General features: G+C 47.0%; 1 protein-coding gene across 12 annotated transcripts in view; it reads left to right on the top strand.

The window, feature by feature from the left end:
• The window catches only part of LOC106744207 (collagen alpha chain CG42342), a 178,373-nt gene that overhangs the window by 136,649 nt on the left and 23,304 nt on the right, over positions 1-18,420 (top strand). For 11 of the 12 annotated variants that reach the window (XM_014618754.1, XM_014618759.1, XM_014618756.1 and 8 more), the window contains 4 exons: positions 629-808; positions 2,922-3,027; positions 10,535-10,623; positions 17,512-17,638. In XM_014618754.1, coding sequence (XP_014474240.1) covers positions 629-808; positions 2,922-3,027; positions 10,535-10,623; positions 17,512-17,638 — 502 coding nt within the window. The remainder of the gene's footprint in view (positions 1-628; positions 809-2,921; positions 3,028-10,534; positions 10,624-17,511; positions 17,639-18,420) is intronic. The other variant, XM_014618761.1, reaches the window with a different exon arrangement.

The raw sequence follows: 18,420 nt of genomic DNA, 5'->3' as shown, positions 1-18,420 counted from the left end.
GGGGGGGGGGGGGAAGTCGAGTGTAACTTTTCGTCGGGCCTCTGGTCGCATGGCCGCCATTGCAGCTTCCGTCTAATGATAACGATAACGGAAACGCTCGCGGTTGTTACGTCCCCTCATCGTGACGCCATAAATTCGCGCTAAGCAACCACCCCTCCCCCCCACCCCCTTCTCCCAAATACGCTCGCGCACGCCGAGAAATCTCTCTTGTTTCCATGCACTCTTTTCTCGCGGGTTTTCCTTCTCCCCGCGTCCGCCAGTCCACAGACCCTTCTTGGCTCTCTCTCTTTACCTAACTTTGTCTGCCTATCTCTTTCTCTTTTTTTTTCTGTCTAGATCTATCTATCTTTCGTTCTCACGCTCCTATCTTACTTCTTTTTGCTGCTGTTCCGCCCTCACACGCTCACCCGAGACCGTACCACGTGTACGGTTCTTCTGCCTTGCCCTCCGCCTCTTTTTCTCTCTCTCTCTCTCTTTCTTTCTCTCTCTCTCTCTCTCTCTCTCTTTCTTCCCTGTCGATCCCGTCAGTCCGTGGCACAAACCGACGAGTACCGAGAGACACTCTTGTGTCGAGGGCTCTCGCCGGAGAGAAAAGCCGTAACGACGTAACGCTCTTGGGACGTAATAGGGAGAACCGGGAGAACCCGGACCACCGGGACCACCCGGCCCGCCAGGAGCCGAGGGTCTCCCCGGGCACGAAGGCAGACAAGGGATTCCAGGTGAAGTCGGCGCGCCGGGGGAGAAGGGCGCACCCGGGCCGAACGGACCCGTCGGCCCGCCGGGAACGCCAGGACTTCCGGGTCCGAGGGTGAGTGAAAGTGATTAATTCGCGCGACCGCGCACGTATCCGGTTTCGCGGCGCGTCGTCGTCTTCGAGCCACGGCCGGGGTGTCGAGTTGCGGCTCGTCTTCTTCGATCCGAAGAGTCGAAGCTTTCCTCGACCCCCTCTCAGGTGGTCGTCCTCTTCAGAGTTTGACAGACGCGTCACAAAAAATAATATTTATGTATTTACATGTAACATGTACATTTATATGTTGGGTTCGTACAAAAGTTCCGGTTTCGTCTTTCGGTCAGCTTTCGAAAGACGCAGAGGAAAAGGTGCTAGGTTCAAGTAAACGATTACTCCAATATTCTTTATTAGCAACTTTTTACTGATGTAAATTTTTCACTTGGACAAGTTTACGGACAATTTACTTAGTAAATATTTTACTTAGATGAAGAAAATATTATTTTGATCTGAGTAAAAATTTGCTGAGGAATATTGAAATAATAATTTATCTGAATCTAGCAATTTTCTCCGCGAAATTCCGCGCTCGAAACCCTAAAATTTCTACGAGCACGGAATCATGCAGTTATTGGAGAGATGACGAGTAATCGAGCACAATGGCGCATGTTTAATTGATTTATTGTATTTTAAATCAAATAAAATGTTATATGTACATTTTGATTAAACAACAGAACGAACTTTCGTATCAACTCAACAGAGTTACGTACAACATATAACGTATACAGGGTGCTTCACATGTCACGACTTTAATTTTACCGAGAGGTTTGCCGAGCAATTTGGAGTGTTCATTTTTCCTCATCGAAAACGTCTAGACATCAATGGTTCCCGAGATACAAGCGTTCGGAAAAGCGGAGCTTTTCGTGAACTGAACTTCACACGACCAAACAGACGACGAAGTGATTTTCTTTGATTGATTTCAAGAGGACTTTGCTTGATTTCAAGAGTAAAATACAAAATAAAATTTTACTTTAGGACTCGATTACGAAGATTTGTTATACTAAAAATTGAAATATCACTATGAATAATCAGTTCCCTCGAGATTTTCGATGAGAAAAAATATAATCACCGAATTGTTCAGAGAGATTCTCGATAAAATTAAAATCGTGAGATCTGGACACGCTGCAGGTATATTTTTTCTCCAAAGTATGTCGTACTTGTGCGAGGTAACACGTAAAAATTGCGGAAATACGTTATTCCTCGACGCGGAGGATCAATCGTTTTGTCAGAGTGTCCGATCGATAACGCGGAAGTTACGCATGACTTTATTTACACGGTCGGGATTATGAGGCGCGTTTTCACGTATTATTGTTGCTTGTCTGCTTGTATTTCGAGATATCAAACGTTCGATGGCGCGCGCTCAAATTCCACAGGGAGTGATTTAATATTACGGTATATCACAAGAGGAAACCATGTTACGCGGAATTATGTAATGATTGCGAACCCGCGCGCTCTCGTGCATGCACACGTTTTCAAGTGCGCGGTTTGCAACAAATCCGGCTAATCCCGCAGGGATTTTGGATTTCCCGCAAATTTCAACAAACCTCCTCGATCCCGCTTAATCGTGAGTTTTCCGATAAATCGTTCGGTGGAACGTAGCGCGAAGGTCGCGATCATGCTCGCGAATGTTCGATTTTCCACGGAAAAGGACCGTTTCTCGTCTGAGAGTCGCGTTACGTAAGTGTTCGACGTTATCGTGCCAACTTAATAATCGCCCCCCTCGAAAGGTTACGTAACCGTTAATTAATAGCGTAACACGACAGAGAGTGATTACAGAACAATAGAGTATTAATTATGTTCGGTGCATTGTTAATTCAATCTAACTATAATTAATTACATTTGCAGCGCGTCCCCGCGTATTAATTACCGCTGTTTGTTGATACCGCGACGATGCACAACGCCCGGGCGCGATCTTCGCTCGCTCGAAATCACCGTCAGTCAATTCGTCATTCGCGTCATGAATCGGTCCTTGCCGAAAGGAGGGAGGCGTGTTTTATTTTCGGAAGACAAATCGTTAGGTATTGCGATGCTCGCAAAGCGCGTATTCGCTCGAAGAGAGAACGAGGATTAACGAGGCACTGGTGGAAATACCTGAGTGGTAAATACATACGAGTGATCGAGTGTTTCTTCTCGATAGGGTGACAAGGGTGAGAAGGGCGATCGGGGCTTCACGACGACCTTGAAGGGCGAGCAGTTCCCGAGTGGTGTATTCGAAGGTCCGCCTGGTCCACCTGGACCACCTGGTAAGCATACAAACGAGATAATCTGCATACGAGATAAATGATTAAACGTTACACGCCAATTGCATCCTCGCGGGGAATGCGAAAGCGGCGACACGGTAACACACTTTATGAATATTTCATGCGAGTTATTTGTCAACGCGCGTCAACATTTCACTCGAGTCGAATATTTATAATCAGCCGACGTCGCACGGGAAAATCCGTAAGGAGCCGAGCAATTGTCGTTGAATTGCGCGATTCACGACGCGATTTCGCCGGATCTCCGTTTTAAGGTTGATTCTCACTATCTAACTCTGCGATGCTTTCGTAATAGAGCATTCACAATAGCCGTAACCTTGAGGCTGGATCAACAGTAGGTGTGGTAAACCTTTAACTTTTTCGCTCTGAGCACTAAATTGTACTCTCTGAATTTCTCGGAGTGGAATCTCGCGCTTCGAAACAAGCGAAAAGTGGCAGTATTTTCACTCAGAGCGATAGTGAAAATACCGGCATTCGAGATCGCGAATGTTTCACCGAAGCTTACAGTGGATTCTGACTCCATACGAGTGAACGTTTCAATCGATTAGAGCGAATTCGTTCCTATTGATAGTGGGGTATGTCAGATTCATTCTTCGCAGTTTCGAGTGAAAATATTTACTCGACGATTCCGCGTGGAGAATTCACTCTGTACAAATGAAAAATCACTCGAATCCGAGGGAATCGGCTGTCTTTCTGTTTTTCGAACGAAATCCCGCTCCGAGAAATTTAAAGAGTAACGTAATTTCTAGCTGGGAGCGTTTCCAGCGCTATCAGACGTTGCGATTCTTGAGATTTATTACGACTTTGGCGGCGCGGGAAACGCCTTTCGTCAGAAATCACGTTACGTTTTATTGCTCAGAGCAAAAGGCTGAGAAGGCTTATTACACTTATCGTAGATCCAGACAAAACTACTGAAGGATGTTTTACGCAGGATTGACGGACTCTCGTTTGCTATCGTCTACACAGGCATGAGAGGGGCTCACTTGTCTCACTTTTCTTCACTTATTTAGAAAACCTCACTTTTTCTCCCTTCTTTTAAGAAACTAACTCATTTGTCTTACTTCTTTCTTACTCGATTTGAACCCTTAAAAAAAAAACTATCACAAAAAATCATATTCATCAACTAACAAACTAGCCCCTTTAAAGACAAAAAATTTAAAGAAAAAGTGGAAAGGTAACGGTAACTCCAACGACACAATATTCATAAAGTGAAAAACTGTGGTTTTATTTTTAACCTGTTTTTATCAGATTTGTCAGAAAACAGACAATGAATGGCTGGCATGAGCACAGCTGTGTTTCCTTCCTATTTACGTAGTGAAATCGATTATCCACCATTTGTCCGCGTTTATCCATTCATAATTCTTGCTTACCCCCGCAACCCAGAACAAGATATTAAGTAAGAGTGATATGAGTTTAAAGTGAAGTTTAGGTTTCACGTATCGTGTAACTTTTTCTTCGTTCCTTAAAATTCCAATTTTGCTCTACATTATATGAGGCCTTACCCACTAAGGTCGATACTTTTGACAATTATCAACGTACGAATCATTCGGAAAGGACACTTTGTTCCCACTTCTTTTAAAGGTGACTTATTATTTCCTTACATACTCAGGAATGAAACTCACTTTCCTCGCTATTTCTGACAGCTGAACCGCTCCCATGCCGGCCTGCACGAACAGTGAGACTCGACCTTTACGCGCGTCGCGTGGTTCATTCTCTCAAGGCGGAGCGTACATCTTTACTTTCCGATGCGACGTGCGTTTCGTCGTGGAATCGACGCCGTGCGTGTTTCGCAATTCGCTACGATCGAATCAGCCGTGCGATTTTCCATCGCGCGGTTCCGAGACGAACGGCGGCGCGCCATTGGAACGGCATTGGGAAATAATTAACATCGCGATCCGCGGGTGGATTAACTCAGTCGTGCGCTCGCGAATCGGAACGCGATAGCATTCGTCCGTGAATCGATTATCTCGCGCGGCGTGACCGCGAGCGAAGAAAATGCGGAAACGTTTGACGAGGAAATCTTGACTCTGAGTGATCGTGCAGTTCCTCGAGCATCGAACGCGGTGAGAGGCCGCGATCGTACGAACGGACGGACGGACGGACGGTGGGCGTACACGTGGAGAGTGCCTTATCGTGTAATGTATGCGGCTGTGAGCGGATCTTACTTTGGCATTCGCGATCCTCCTTTTTTCGCCCGCGTCATTCCTCCCGCGCGCTCCGATCGGACGTTGAGTCTTCAGGCGAGTCGAGTATACTCGATTAACGTTGTGCGTCCGGATTTCTTTTTCTCCCGGGTACTTCTTAACGGGGGGCCTCGGCTACGAGATACACGTAGCTTTCGTGCTTTGTATCGCCGGGTGATTAAAGGTTGCAACACTTCCTCTCTCTTTCTCTCTCGGCTGGGCCTCGCAACGCGTCTCGCATCTCCGGTGTAGGAAAATGTATCTCTCTTGAGAATAACTGAAGAAAAGAAATTCCCCTCTCGGGTATGTCGGGATGCGTTGCGAAACACGTCGGAGGCAAGGTGTGTAGGTGTAACCTTTAATCGCGCCGGCGGCACACCCGGTCGCGCGCGCGAAACGTCGCGGGAAACGTCGCGCAAAAAGGGCGAATCGCGGGGAAATATCGGAGGAATCGGGATTTGCGCAGAAACGGCTCCCTCGTCGTGGGAGAGTACGTGATATCCGCAAATGCGCAAACGTGCCGAAGCATCGCTACATTGTATCGCCTCGGAACTGTTTCTCTCTCTCCCTCTCTCTCTCTCTCGTGTATATTCGCCTTCCGCAAGGGTCTCATATCCCGCTCGAAACAACGAAGAACTGCAGGAATTCTTTCGCAAGGTCGTGGAATCGATAATTCCGACATTGTGCGAAGGTTCAAAGGTGAGAAGGAGAGAGAGAGAGAGAGAGGAGGCGAGGGAGTGAGTTTCGATAAATCAACTTCTAAGGATGTTTGATCTCTCGGGTGAAACTCGGACCGGGGCCTTTCGGCCGACGTATCATTTAGCGAGATATTTAACGTCAAACATCGGGAGGCCGCGATCAATGCTGAGAAGCCATCGTCAAATATTCACCTCGGAAAAATCGCTTCCGAGGGAGAGATGCCGGGAGAATCCGGGGGAGTCGTCGGCGCGACAATCCCGGGAAACCTCGGTGTGTATAAAGAATTCAACCACGCTTAAAGTTGCAGAACACCGCGGGGCAAAAAGCGGTAAATGCATAATCTGGAAACGTGCTCTCGTACTCGGCGCCAGCTGGGAGGAACACGCGCGGAATCGCGTTGGCTGGCGCTGCGCGGCTGAAAAATTCCTCGGCTCGTCGCGCCAATATCTCACGACTCTTGGCCGTTCGTCAAAGCGTTCGTGCCGCGGCGGAAAAAAATGATTTACGATCGCGGACGTATTCAGAATCCGATCTCTCGCTATACTCGTAAACGACGGCGTTTACAGTGCGCGCGCGCCGTTGACCGTGACGTGCCGGATATTGGGAAAAGCGTCGCGAGGTATTAGTTACCTCTCGCGACATGATTGATCCGCCGGTGGAACTTCGCGATTATAATCCTCGTGCGAGATTTGTCAGCGGTGCAACAAGGAGAATACGGAAAATACGGGGAAATACGCCGCGGGGAAAATGAATCGCGAAATGAATCCTTCGACAGTTTCGAAATCGGCGCGGTAATTAATATTCGTCCACGGGGATTTCATATTTGAAAACTTCGCTCGGAATAAAATCGCGCGTGTGTTGTCCGGAGTTTACTTTCTGAAGTGCGAACAGTGTATTATTAGCAGCAGTCAATAGTCACCGATAGTCATAGTTATGAGTGTAGCACTGCAAATCACTAAAATTTCCCTGAAAAGGTCGGTTAATAGCAGCGATTGTTTGCATCTGAACTGAAATCTGACTGCAGAAGCAGCGAAATGGAATATTATTTATTACTTCTTTTTCGTTATCATTTATTTATTATTTATTTATTATTATATTTTGCATTATTTAATTTATTCCTTATTATTATTTTAATTAATTATTCTTAAGGTGTTGTCAATGATTTTACTTGACATATTTTCAGTCGTGTTTAATTGATTCACGAGCAAAAAAACACTTGTATATTTTTCATTTCTTCACAAAAATAAATTTAAATTAATGTAAAAAATATAAACGTATAAATTTTGTTTTTACAAGAAATATATATTTCTAGTAAAGAACGCGTGTAATAGCGATTTGCAGTGAATACTTCATTGGCCAAAATCAATGAAGCACAAAAAGAAACGAACGGAACGAGCAGCTTCGGATCGATCCGTCTCTTCCCGCGCGAGAAAATAATTCGCCATTAATAAGATAACGTCCTCTCGATATCTCATATATCGAAGACAAGGACGAGTGTCTTCGAACATGTCGCCGAGAGCGTCGCAGCGAGTAGTATTGCGCGCGTCCGCATTCGGTAGAACGAAATTACGTGAACGCTAATCCGTCTTTATACCGTAGTGCGACGACAGCGGAACTAAGGACGGTAACGCCGACTCGCGAGCATTATATATGCGCACCTGATAGAATTAATTTGCCCACATTCAAATCCGTCTCGCAATTTCACGGAACGAACTGCAACGGCGCAGACGGCGGAAACGCTACTGTCGATACTACACAACGGTATTTCAGAATTAGCGACGCACGTTGCACAGCGTATTTACTCTGCCGGCGCGCGTTATTCACTTATGTGTCTCCAAAATTCCCGTCTCGTCGTACGAAACTTCCCGTCCCGTCGTGTTACGTGTCTTTTTTTTACTGTAACGGTGAAAAAACAGTGAAAGAGCGACCTGGTGAAATGTTAACAATCGTGCGCGCTCTCTAAAGTGCGATCAGTGTATCATCACTGAAAAGTAATCAATAGCCTCTGGAGGTCATGATTCTAAGTGTAGAACTGTAAGACAGGAAAATCTCGCTGAAACGATCTGTCGATAGCAGCGTTTCCATCGGGGAAATCTGACTGCAGAAACAGTGAAAAAAGATGTAATTTCCCGAATAAGAAATAATTGTTGACGAGGTACCAAAAACTCAATACCGATTTTTAGCGAACAGTATTGGATGCCAATATCGATTTGATATTTATGGAATACCGGAATGATAGCAATGGGCTAAAGATTGAAAGACAATACTTTAACTGCATCGATTTCCGGTATTGCAAAAGTTACATTAGTTTATAACAAAAATATTTTTTCCGAATCAGGCGTGTTTTTAATAGATTTTTGAATGCTAAAAATGACCCCCCGCAAGTCAAATTTCACAAGCACGTCAGATGAATGGACAATGCTTTCATGACTTTCGATCAGAATTTCAAGACAACGTTAACATTTTCACAGAAAAATGTCAAATATCACAAAGAAAAACCATTTTGCGCATTCTCTCAATTATTTGGGAAACTTGACCGTGCTGATGAAATTTTGCTTGCGGCACAGTTTTCAGCATTCGAAAATCCTGAAGAAACATTTTATCTCATTAGAAAATAACTTTTGACTTAAATTAACGTTATCGAGTCCCAATACTAAGACAATAGATTCCTAGTAATTATTATTATTACTATTTTTTGTTATTACTTTTTTTATTATTGTTTCTTTCTGTACAATTGTTAATACTACAATCATATTATGGAAGGAAGATTCCGGATTATGGCCGAATGCTTGTTTGTACGTGCAGATGTCCACTTTGAATATCGTATGAAGCGAAAAACGTCGGAGCAAAATAGTAGACTCGGATAGTATCAAAGTCGGGATCTTCCGCTTGCCAAGCGACCACTTTTACCACTGAACTATTCAAGCTCCATGTTAGTGACATCTCCCGCTTTCCTATTTAAAGCATTGCTATCGTAACGTGAAATCTATATTTTAGTATTTTTACTGAATTTGGTACCTCGCCAGTTTTCAATATTGGCCGAATGTACACGATTCCTATATGGGTTATTACTTCTTTTTTATTACCTTAATCATCCGTAAGGTGTTATCAGTGATTTTAATATTTTCAATTATATTTCATTGATTTAACCTATCATTAAAAACACGCTCACTCTGACGGGAACCCGAGGTCTCTAGCTTCCTAGATTTTTGTTGTGTGTTATCTCTTAATAAAAACAATAAAAATTGCTTTATCAAACCGAAGATTGTTGGAGATTTCCAAACAAGTAGAATTAATATTGTTTGTTATTGACTTGTGAGCTCAATATCACGGCGTTTCTTTATTGTTTATCCGGAATTCGTTCTCAAAGTGGACATTTTTTTTCTTTTGACGAACTAACCAATATGCATCTTATTTACGGGGAATTTAAATATAAATTGGTTTTGGTGGCAAACATTACTTGTTTTTGCATCCTTTATAAACACTCGAAGCTTATCGGTCTAATTTCTGAAAATCCTGTATATTTCTGCCATGGGACGCTTAAGAGCGATTTAAGACTTGCAGTGAATCTTTCACTGGCCGAAATTGGTCAAATGTAAGACAAAAGAGCTGAGTGAGAATGTTTCCATTAAAAAATCAGCGAATATTCACTGATTACTATACTGTTTTACCAGTCTAATCAATAGTATCCTCACTGATTTGACTTAGGAGAGCGCGCGACGTATCTCAAATAAGTCTCGAAGTACGTATATATCGACCTCGCAAAGTAGGAGCACAGAGAGAGAGAGAGAGAGAGAGATAAGTAAATATTAAATCCGCTCGTCAGATCGCGGAAACTTGCGCCGTCACGAAATTATATCAATATTCCGGGATAGTTACGACGCGAATGTCATTCCGTTATTGGACGGCGAGGGAAAGGAGATATTATGCGGATATAGGACGACGCATCGGGCGCGATAGAGCAACATTGATCGTTCCCGTTCGCGCGAGATACGTCGCTTTATTAGTTGTCAGNGTGTGGGGGGGGGGGGGGGGGGGGGGACGAGACAAATCAGAAATTGATCAGCAGAAAACACGCGATCGGCGACTACACATCGCCGAGAATGATCTATCTATCTATCTATCTATCTACCCACCGGGCGGTCGGCGCGCACGACGGCGGCCGAAGTGCGCGGATGAATTCGCAGCCGTTTAATTGCGATCGATATCATTTCACGTTTGACGTGACGCGTCGGCCGCGAACTGCTTACACCTGACGTCGAAATTACATCTCTCAACGCTCCGGCCGGACTCGCGCCTCGTCAAGTTGCTCCCGACGACGCGCTCGCTCGAGAGGAGCTCGCCTCCGGCTGCTGCCTCGGCGCACATAGACGCATGAATCCGAGTACCGATGCGAAACGCTTCCGCGAGGAGCGATCACGCGATCACGTCGGCCACTTAGCACGCTCGCTTAAGCAGGACCATCGAAAACGGCGATCCCGGAAACCCCGGGCGCGACTCGTTCGCGTGCGCGTCTTCCGCCGCGGACGCACGAACGTACGTACGAGCGAGGCAGCAGCGTGCGGCCACCTCGTGTCTTCTCATCTTATGCAAGTTATACCGGCACGCAGGGCCCCAGGGCGAGAAGGGAGAACTGGGCCCGACGGGACCGCCCGGCCTGACCGGCGAGAAGGGCGCTCGGGGAAAGCCAGGGAAGAGGGTAAGCTTCAGCGAGGTCCTCCGACCGCCGACCATCGACCGGAGCAACCGTACGACCATTCACCCCCTGCCCCGCCCCGCTCCGATCATCCGTACACCCCCCGTCCGACCGATCCCAGCCTCTTCTCCCGCCGATCGAACCCGAATGTGCAGCAAGCAGAAGGGGATTAAAAAAGGAAAGGAGGGAAAAAAAAGAGAGAGAGATAGTCCCGTATCCGATCTCTCCGTGTGTGCGCTCCTCCAGCACACACACACACACACACACACCTTCCACCACCGTGACCCATTATATTCCATGCGTCCTCCGTCTATCCTGTATACCGCCTTGTGTGTGCATGCTTTGCATGGTAGGAAAAACACTCGGGCACACTCACCGTCGATGGGCGTGATAACCGCATGGCTCTTGACGAGTGTCGCTCTATCTGGGTCTCTTGGATGCGCGCAGCATGACGTAATCGTTGCTTTCCTCCGTACGTATCCGTACGCGACGAGACTCTTCTTATTACACCGTGTGTGTCGCGCGACACGCCTCTCCAGGGGGTGCTGTACGCACGTAAACCTCTCGGGGCCTCTCAGAGGCGCCACGAAGTGGAGAGTGAGAGAAAGAGAGAGGGCTGCGAGACGGGGTGCGCAGCCCTAGATTGCCTGATTTCATATTCCTGATTACGGTCGCCCTTAATCCCGCGAGTTAATTGGAAGAACGGATCGCCCGCGCGCTCAACATTTACATTATTTCGCGTTTTATCGCGCTCCGTTCGTTTGATCACCCCTCAATTTCGCCGGTGTATCGATCAACCTGGTTTTGGCTTTTGCTCGGTATACATAACGACGGCACGACGGCCGCTGGTTTTTCCATGATAGTAATTTCGTCGGCCGTGGAACGGTGGAGATCGCCCCGCAACGCGCGTGCACGCGAGGTAAACCAGTCGAACGAACTTACTTTTCACGTGCGTTATCTCCCGATCGATGGATTTCACAACGGGATTCCGGCTCGATTCGCATCCGCCGGCAATCCCTGTTCCCTCCGTCGCGATAATCCGGTCTCACCAGTTGATTCTTATTTCGGGGGTTCGGCGATTCCCGGGCCGTTCGCGCAAGTTTCAGCTTTCCGACGGGGTTTCGCCTCGAGTTCGTTGTGAGCGAAGATGTATCGACGATTGTACGCACATCTCGACCGAGTAGATTCTGCCATCTGCCGAATTCCGTGACGCGAGGGTGAAAAGTTCCGAGCGCGTTGCGGCACGGAAAACGGCCTTGCCGCCATTCTCGCGTTAGGTCAGCTGACCGATGGACCACGTGGTCGGTCGCTGCGTTTGCCAGCGATGGCCCCGGTGTATTGAATGAGATTCCCGGCTCAACGTTTGACAGTTTTTAATCGGCCAAGCGTGACTCTGTTTATCTTAGCACGTTCGCTACCATGTTTTGTTCTTCGGTAAGTTGACTTCTCTCTTCACGCGGACCACCTTGTATTTTTATTTTATGCGATTTCGTAAAATAGACTTGTTTAACGATGTGGAGATGGGAAAAAAATTGTCTTTCATGAGAGATCGTTGCGTCACACACGTGTGACACCGGTAACGAACGTGTAACGTTAACGTCTGTACAGGGTGTCCCAGAAGCCCGGAAGTTTCGTTTTAGAATGACCTGAAGAATCTGTCATGTTAAGGACATACATAGTGCTGCTGTACGGTAAAAGATTTCATGTAAGAACGGTTCACTGAAATCTTATTGTATTACTTTAACACGAGGACTGTGTTAAAAAATATACAAACATAATGTTAAATTAACACATTTTCACACCTTCCTCATGTTAAGGTAACACAAAATTTCAGTGGACCGTTTTAAACACCGAATTTTTTTACCACGCAGGACCACCCTGTATACATACAATCGAGTCTTATAATTCCGAGAGCACCTCGGCATCCAGTCAGTCGAGAGAATCCCCTCGCGATATTTCAATCGTCACCCTTCCACTTTTACAGATCAAATAATTCTCACCGTGATTTCGAAGAATAATGGCTCCGCTGACGGGGTCCCTTCCTCTTTCGCGCGCGTGAAGATGTCCGAGCTCTTTTTATCCCTTTATCTCGTTCCGTCCTCTTTGGTTTCTTTCGCCCCACTTTCGAGCGTCGCCGCCGTCTCGCGCTTTCCCACGGAATATTTGATTTTGTAATCCCGAGATCTGGTCCCGTGGAAACGAGCGACTCGGGTCTCGACGACGAAAACGCTTCCTCTCTCTCTCTCTCGGCCGAAGACGAGAGGCAGCACGCGCGTGCACGGCACTTCTCCACGCAGTCACGCGAGCATGGGCACGTACATCACGCCGTCACACCTGCATCTTTGAGTAAACTCTAGCTGTAAACAGCATCGTCACTCTCGGACGGTAACGGGCCGAGGAAAGTTCCCCGTTTTAAGACGATTTGTAATCCGACTTTTCGGAAATGTTTACATTCTTATGATATTAGCGCGAAAGATAAATCAACGTTCACGCGCGAGAAAATTGCCCCCGGAATTTCCGCCGGAATCCCGGTGGCTCTCTTCTTCTCCTTCTCTCTTTCTTCTTTCTCGGGTGGTCGGCAAGCTTTGTAATTCAACCAACTTATCGTGGGTCTGAATTTTTTGTATCTTATTGGGGGCGGTCGAATTTTTAAACTGTTTAAATTTCATTATGCCGTGTATTGCTCGAGCAGAGAAGACGAGGCGAATGAGAAAAAGCGATCGTTTTTTTTTTCTTTTTTTCTTTATTTTTTTATTTTTTTTTTTTCTTTTAAATAGTCACTCACTGGAGTGTAAAATCAAGCGGGGTAAAACCGAATGAGGTCAACTCGATAATTGGTAAATTACAGAAGAGGATAACGATCCGAGAATATTTTACGCTCAGATTACTTATTATTTATAGAGAAAGAGAGAGAGAGAGAGAGAGATTCACACACACACACGTCACAGAAATACGATATTATCCTTTTGGACATTTTTCACGGAACTTTCCTCGCGCGCATGTGTCCGTCTTCGGACTTGCATACGTAACTTCGAGCGACTGTCGGGACTCGTTCGGTCCCGTGAAAAAAAAAGAAGCAGGAAAGAATATAAAAATAATAAATTCAAGAGAAAAACACACGAAAAAGGAAGAGATAGAATGGCAGACAGAGGAACGAAAGTAGATAGGCGGACGAAGCAGAACGAAAGAAATAAAAGGAAAGAAAGAAAACGTTGGTGGCAGCAAATAACACGTACGGATTTTGTGGTATCCGAGGCTTCTCCTCGGCCCCCCCCTCTCACCCCTCCCTAAACTCTTTCGATTTTACCCCTCTTCTCAACCCCGTCGTCCGCGCGCGCGGACGTCGAGAGATTCGCGCGTCCACGTAGATCCGTCTCCACACTCGCGCACGCAGCGCGCGCTACCCATCGGGCTCGCAAAAGCAGGCTGTGAAACCGGGCTGACAAGCAAGCAAGCAGAGGGTGGCGGAGCTTAAGCTCTCCTTCCAGCCGAATTACACGCCTACGCGCCTAACACCCCGTAACCGCGCCTAAGAGCTTGGCGTGACTGTACTCTTTCGGGTCCACCGTAAGTATACTCGTAGATCTGCCGAGCGATCGTTAACTCTCGGCTACGGCTAATGCAAACGGCGACCGTCGCACACGCGCGCACGTCGAGCGTCGCCTCGCTCGCGCGACCCTCTCGACGCGTCGAGAGCTGCGCTGACATCGATTTATTCCTCGAAGGACCGAGCGGCTCGGTGACGCGCGACAAACGTGTAATATCCCGACATCGGGACAATCATCACTTTCGATCACATTAATTCATCTCATTACTTCGTCTTCTTATCGGTTAAAAAGGCATTCTGTGTACCTGCGTTGCGTAAAATTTAAACTAAAAACATATTTTTGGATATATATGGAAGCTATATTATGCGACGTGTAAAGAACAGATGTAATTGTCGCAAATTGGGACACGGTCACTAAATTGGGACATTCACCTTACTATTGCGCACAGATGAAGCTTTTGAAAATATGGGCCACGAGTCGGTATAGCGAAAATTCTTTACAGAGCAAATTATGTTTCTACAATCAATCATCACGTTTACAGAGCGACAATTCTGGGAATTTGTTAGAAATCAACGCGATATTAATTTGTCGACGGAGCTATTTTGATATTAAATGTACAAATGTACGTTTCTTCCAAACATCATTTTATGTGTTTGCGAAAGAAGGGCACTCTCTATTCCATTTGCGAGTTATTAAATTCCACGCTTTTCGGCGCGTTTTATTTTCGTGTATTTACATCGAGCCGACAACGGGGAGACGACAAGCGATTAAAATCGAGGTGTTTTCGACGGTTGGACTTTTCACCATACGCGCGTTCTAAACGACGGGGGGGGGAGGGGGATGCGAACTAATGAATAAGAGGTAAATATCTCCGTGAATTTCGCATCTGTTCTGGCGGAGACGTGCACGGGATAAATTGAATGAAAGCGCAATCAAACGAACGCACGGCATGCGGGGTCCGTTGTTGCGCGTTTAATTTACTCCCTCGACGCGTGTAAGACGAGAAAAAATACCCTCTCATTTCCCGAAGCTGAAGTTCCCCTCGCGGGATCGTCTCGGGAACGCGCATTTCCGCGAGATTAAAGCCAGCCGCGCTTCCCGACGCTCTCCGCTCGCGATTATGGCATCGCGGAATAATTTTGCGACCGGGACACCGCTGCGGCGGCGCTGCACGTCTGCAGGAAACAGAATTAAACGCGAGAGATGCACGCGGGTCTTGCAATGCGGAACCGCCGTCGCGTCGTTTCATCGTGCTGTTCGGCGAGCGCTGAAAATTATCCGTACAACTTCGGCGGTTCCGTCGTTCGGTCGGCGACGTAAACTCTCGCGGATACACGTGTCAGCCGGCGATACTTACTCCGGCGCAGCGAACTGTAAAATTCGCCATTCGACCGCGGAGCTCGCTCGCAACTTTGCTCGTCCGCTCGATTTGCGTCTCTAACGAGAGGCGGACTTGTCCGGATGCCGTACGTGCGTGCGTGCGTCCGTCCCGATTGCAAAGCCGCGGCCAAGTATACACTTAACTACAGCTGACGTTATATACAGGGTGCGCTAAGTCTACCGGAAAACGTCTTGGGGGCGGACTCTCGGCCGATTGGAGCCTTTTCCGGTGAGGAAGTATCGTTTCCGCGAGTTAACTCTGGGAGAATATCAACAAAAACAAACGTTGCTCATTTTCATTTTATTCATTTATTCGTTCGGCGGTATTCGTTTTACGCTGAGAAAAGAAATTTCAAATCGACTTCACGCGAATCCAATTTCGGACATTCTTGGCACGAGAGTTAATACGGAAGGGGTTAAAAAAACGCGAAGAATGACGGCCCTCCTCGACCGATTGTCGCCAAGGAACGAGTCTCGGATCTGTCGAGGAATTCCGGCTTGGCAATTTCTCGGTTGATCCAAGCCACCCTGTAGATCTCTATTCATATTCGCCGCTGTCCCTCTAGGGATGACGGGAACAATATCGATCGCTTTTGACGTGTGTGTACAGTTAGTCAGTAGTGATCCTCGGCGTGTAGTGTACGTAGCTTGTGTAACTAATTTGTGTTTATGTAGCGAGTAACACCACCCCACTACTTCTCCCCCGTGTGTCGGTTCGATTCACTAATAACTAATAACCACTACTACCCCGGCTTGTTGTTGTTGAGGCTCTCGCAACCCTATCGACCGGCGATCGCAAGCCTGCGGCCTATCGCGTAAGTATTCAAGATCTGTCAAAAGTATGTAGCTTACTCTGTCGCGTCCATGTCGTCTCTGTCACGCTCGTTCACTCGCGGATATTAATTCGTGTCCATTTTTTTTTTTAATACCGTAATACTTTTTTTCTCTATGTCCTGTCCTTCGTTCGCGCCCTCCCCCTCTCTTCCTCTTCCGCGCAGAGCATTTTCCAGGTCGACGGACATTTTAATTGCAATTAATAAATCTAATAGAGAGAGAGAGAGAGAGAGAGAGAGAGAGAGAGAGAAAGGGGACTGAATTTCTCGGGTAAAATTCATTCGATCTGATTTATCTACTCTATTTTATTTATTGATACAAATTTTGTTAACACGAGAGTTACTGCAAACATCGAAAATTATTATGAAGTAATTCTCTCGGGTATCGGTAAATAACGTTTCAAAGTACATGACACATGTTTGATTTAAATTGGAAGCTCTCACCGTCGCATAAAATATACCAAATTACCAATCCTTAACGAGTCGATAATTAATGGCACATTCTTTTTTACATTCCGACGGAAGAACCAGAAAGGATTCTCCTCTCTTGTTAGCAGATTGGCTCTGTAGCTCTGTAGTCGTGAGAAGAAATTCTATAAATTGTACATCTCAGGAAGCACGAAGGAGAAAGAGAGGGAGAGAGAGAGAGACATCAGTAGTCCCCAATTTTCTACTAAATTTGAGCCTACTAACGAGTCGTCCTTAATCGTGAGTCGCATGAGTATTAGTAGTTGTTGTCTACGTCTCACAGAGTAAACACTGATACTTGTGTGGATCATCACGTGTGTTCCGTAGTGCAAAGCAGCTGGCCGATCTTGGTGTCTCAAGTGTGCCATCAGTCAAAGGGACGTTCGCGTCCGACGATGCGTCGCGCGCGAATCAGCGCACAAGCCGGCTCCAAAGTATGACGGCCGGGTGCCAAGATCGACCGACATCACATCGACGTAGATCCGAGAAGCCATCCCCTCCTCCTGTCCATCCCGTCTAACGCGAAAGCAGACAGATTGACGCTTCGCGTCGTAGAAGCAAAGTAAAAGAGAACGAAAGAAAAAAAACAAACAAACAAACAAACAAAATCGACAGCGTACATGGAGGACCTGGTTGGATCTGACCTTGCAGTGTCATTGTAGGGTTTCAAGGGTGAGAGCGGTGTGACCGTGGCGAGGGGTGCCCCCGGCCTGCCGGGTCCGAAGGGTGAGCCCGGCGAACGGGGTTACCGGGGCGAAAAAGGCGCCAAGGGAGACGTGGGTACACCAGGTAGATTGCCACGAGCCATTCGGAAATCCGCCGAGAGAAAAGCGGAGGGATGATAAGCGCCGCGAGAAACGATCGCGTCCGTTTCGGTCGGCGAGCGGTCTTTGCGTTTCCTCGCCCGCGCGGCTTTCCGCCCCGCCTCGCATTCGCGAGGAAAGTGCAAGCACTACGGCCCGGATTCGCGTACGACCTTTTTTTTTTTATACCGCCATGGCTGGCGATAATCGCATTTCGCGGGGGAAAGGATACCGGCGTGAACGCGGGGCCAACTGCGTTTCAAGTCGCCGAATATTTTTCGCGAGGCTCCCATCTGTCCCTGATGTTTCACGCGAGTCAACGTTTGAATTTGCGGTCCCGCTTCCCGTGGAAAAGAGACGCCCGAGAGAGCCGTCATTTGTGTTTACGTTTGCGTGCACGTTAACGCGTTTATCATTCGGACTCGACGGACTGTATTCTGACAGCGCGTTTAGCATTAATTCGATTCTAAGCTTTATTCGTTTCGTACGGTCGCGGGTAATATCAATTCAATTCGAGAGGCGGCGCAGCTACGTTTATCGCCGAGTGCGCCGTCGGGAAACAGACCGTTGGCTCCGCATCTCGCGGATATTTTCGCGGATAATCGCGTACGAATGAATAGGGTCTTGTTATTTCATGCGCGAATATTCGATTGAAAAAATCTTACTTTACCATTCGGTTGCTCGAGCGTACAAAAGTGAGCTTCGAAGACGCGTAATGACGCGATGATTCGACTAATTCCCACGGGAGGCCCGAGAACGCACTCGCGC

The sequence above is a fragment of the Dinoponera quadriceps genome, unplaced genomic scaffold (genome assembly GCF_001313825.1).
Source record: "Dinoponera quadriceps isolate SergipeBrazil2010 unplaced genomic scaffold, ASM131382v1 scaffold707, whole genome shotgun sequence".
NCBI classification, from domain to species: domain Eukaryota; kingdom Metazoa; phylum Arthropoda; class Insecta; order Hymenoptera; family Formicidae; genus Dinoponera; species Dinoponera quadriceps.
The sequence above is the reverse complement of the archived record's forward strand: the minus strand, read 5'-3'. Positions and strand labels throughout refer to the sequence as shown.